Genomic DNA, 2,606 nt, shown 5'->3' with positions numbered 1-2,606 from the left:
GGCAGAGCACACTTGGAGAAGGTATTGTCGGGATCGCACAGGTACGCGCCCATGTATAATTCACAAGCGGGTAGCACGTGCCGTTCGTGTTAATCCCCCAGTGGTTTCCTCCTTTGTCGTCGATCAGTCCGATGTCAGCGTTCACATCACCCGAAGCTGGACATGTAGACGCTGTACATGAGTTCTCTGTGATTCCTTTCTTGAGTGACGCAGTGACCGAGGCGTAGTTCTGCTTGGCGTCAGCGTCTGGTTGGCAGAAGTTGTTTGACGCATACCGAAGGCCTTGGTACCACGACTTGTGGCCACGTTCCTTTTCGTAAAATGCCGTCGGGACATCGATATAGTTGGCGCCAGGAGTAGTGCAGCTATAGCCGTAAACGCAGTACAAGTTGTCTCCGGCTGAGGTGTCCACAGGGAAAAGACGGTAGTCATCCGGCATTCCGGGGGCAATCTGCAGTGACGACGACACAGCGAGACCACCTCCTTCGAGCAGATCGATCTCAGGCGCACCACGACCTTGATTCGGGTTCAAACCGTAGCCAGGGTTGTCGTCACATGCACTGATGCGCTGGTTGGCCGGGTCAAACACGTCCAGCTCACATCGATCGTAGGAGAACGGCCACATTCGGTTTGTCGATGCTGAAAAGATGGCTCGACCAAGATTCCCCATCATCCAGATTCCAGGCCACGTCGGGTAGTACTTGGTCGTCTTGACCTTGCCGTTTTTCCCTAACGCCAGGTCCGGGTTTCCAGACGCTTCAGTTACAGCCCCAGGAAGCTGAGCGCGCACATCCAACATGCCACCTTGAAAGCAGAACTTATTCCAGGACTGGACCATCGCCGCTCGATAGAAAAAGTAGGCATCCACATATCCGGGAGGGTGCGTGTACATGTTGTACACATGAATGACGTTCACTTCGTCTACAGCCTTGATGTAGAAGAAGCACGTTCCGTCGTCGTCGCACATTGTAGACGTCATCAGCACTGGGCAATGACCGACGATGGTGCTTTAAGTGCAGGTGCGTTCGGCAAGTACATGAGCCGGAACCGCTGCACGTCGATCCTGCGCGATCTACACTTCGCGAACAATGACAGCCCGAACCGTCAAGACAAGCTGTGGAAGATCCGTGACGTTGTTGATGTACTGCAGGAACGGTTCCTGAGCGCGTGGAAGCCGCCGAACATCATCTCGTTTGACGAAGGCGTCTTGCCGGCGACATCCAGACGCAACACGACCAGGATGTTCATGCCAGACAAGCCTCACCGCTACGGGACCAAGATGTTTATGACATGCGACTCGTTGACTGCGTACTGCCACCGGTAAGCGACGAATGGTTTTTTTGGTCGATTTGCTAGGTCGTAAGTTATGACTTTATGATTTTGACCGTGCTCTCAATGTCGTATCTTTCAGGTTTGAGATCTACGTCGGAAAACACAAGCCAGCGAGTGTGCTGCGCAGGCATTTGACCGTAAGACGGGTGCTGCGGCAGTCATCCGCAACCTGAGCACTGTTCTAGCTGGGCATCGTGGCTTCGGGGTTGTGGTCATCGACCGCTTCGTTCGTCCGTAGCTCTCGCCATCCAGCTTCTCTCTATGTCAATCTACGTGATCGGTACGATCATGACGAACCGCCTGGGCTTCAACCGCGACGTCGTAGCGGAGCATAAGACGCGACCAAGGTGCATCGAGCGTGGGATCTTTCAAGCTCGCAAGATCGACGGCAGTGCCGGCCCATTGTTTCGTGCCTCTGGTGGGAACGGAAGCCCGTTCCACTACCTCGCGACCGGTGTGTTCCATGGCAGAGGACAGGATCCAGCGGAACCTGAAGGGCTCGGGACTTCGATGTTCAAGTGCCCAAGGCTGGTGACGGATTACCAGCGCTGGATGGGAGGAGTCGACATGCATGACCAGCTCCGCCTACAGTCCTCCTCCCTCTATGTCTCCTTCAGGTTCCGAAAGTATTACAAGAGTCTTTTCCTCGGACTACTGGACCTGACGCTCGTCAACGCGTACCTCACGCATAAAGAGGCCAGCCGCCTCGCCGGCGAGACGCCCATGAAGCGATACGAGTGGTTGAGCATGCTGCACAAGCAGTTGCTACAGCTCAAGGACGAAGACTTCATGGCAGCCCCCACTCCGTCGCCAGCAGCACGCAAGCGACGGCGCCCCGCATTCTCCGGGCACACGCTCGTGCAGCTCAACGACCGGGTGACTGTGAGAGGCGGCATCCAGAAGAGGCGTCAGCGGTCGTGCAAGGTGTGCTCACTGTATCGAGGCGAGCTCAAAAAGTCGTTCCAGACGACCTACTACTGCCCGGACTGCTCCAACGGCGACGCCAAGTTCTACCTGTGTGGCAAGGCGCGCAGAGGTGGCGAGAAGACTTGCTTCCGAGTGTGGCACGAGGACTTCGCGTGCGGTGACAGGATCCCTACGCACATAGGGAAGCGTGTCGGGCTGCGGCGCGCTCCCAAGGCCGTAGGTGGCCGCAAGAAAACTTGGCGGGAGATTCTTCGCGAAGACAACGGGAGTGCTGATGATGAGGCTGAATCGTGAATCCGAAGGAGTGCACAGCCGATGTGTGTTCATGGCTTCATAAATTTGACGTC

General features: G+C 56.0%; 1 protein-coding gene across 1 annotated transcript; it reads right to left on the bottom strand.

Moving 5' to 3' along the window:
- Nucleotides 1-528: 528 nt before the first annotated feature.
- Nucleotides 529-979, bottom strand: PITG_22458 (uncharacterized protein; the record flags this gene model as incomplete). The annotated part of the gene is made up of 2 exons (XM_002909755.1): nucleotides 529-568; nucleotides 618-979. 2 exons carry the CDS (start codon nucleotides 977-979, stop codon nucleotides 529-531), a joined length of 402 nt encoding a protein of 133 aa, XP_002909801.1.
- Between the last annotated feature and the right edge of the window lie 1,627 nt (nucleotides 980-2,606).

Source organism: Phytophthora infestans, genomic scaffold (genome assembly GCF_000142945.1).
Source record: "Phytophthora infestans T30-4 supercont1.3238 genomic scaffold, whole genome shotgun sequence".
NCBI lineage: Eukaryota > Oomycota > Peronosporomycetes > Peronosporales > Peronosporaceae > Phytophthora > Phytophthora infestans.
The sequence above is the reverse complement of the archived record's forward strand: the minus strand, read 5'-3'. Positions and strand labels throughout refer to the sequence as shown.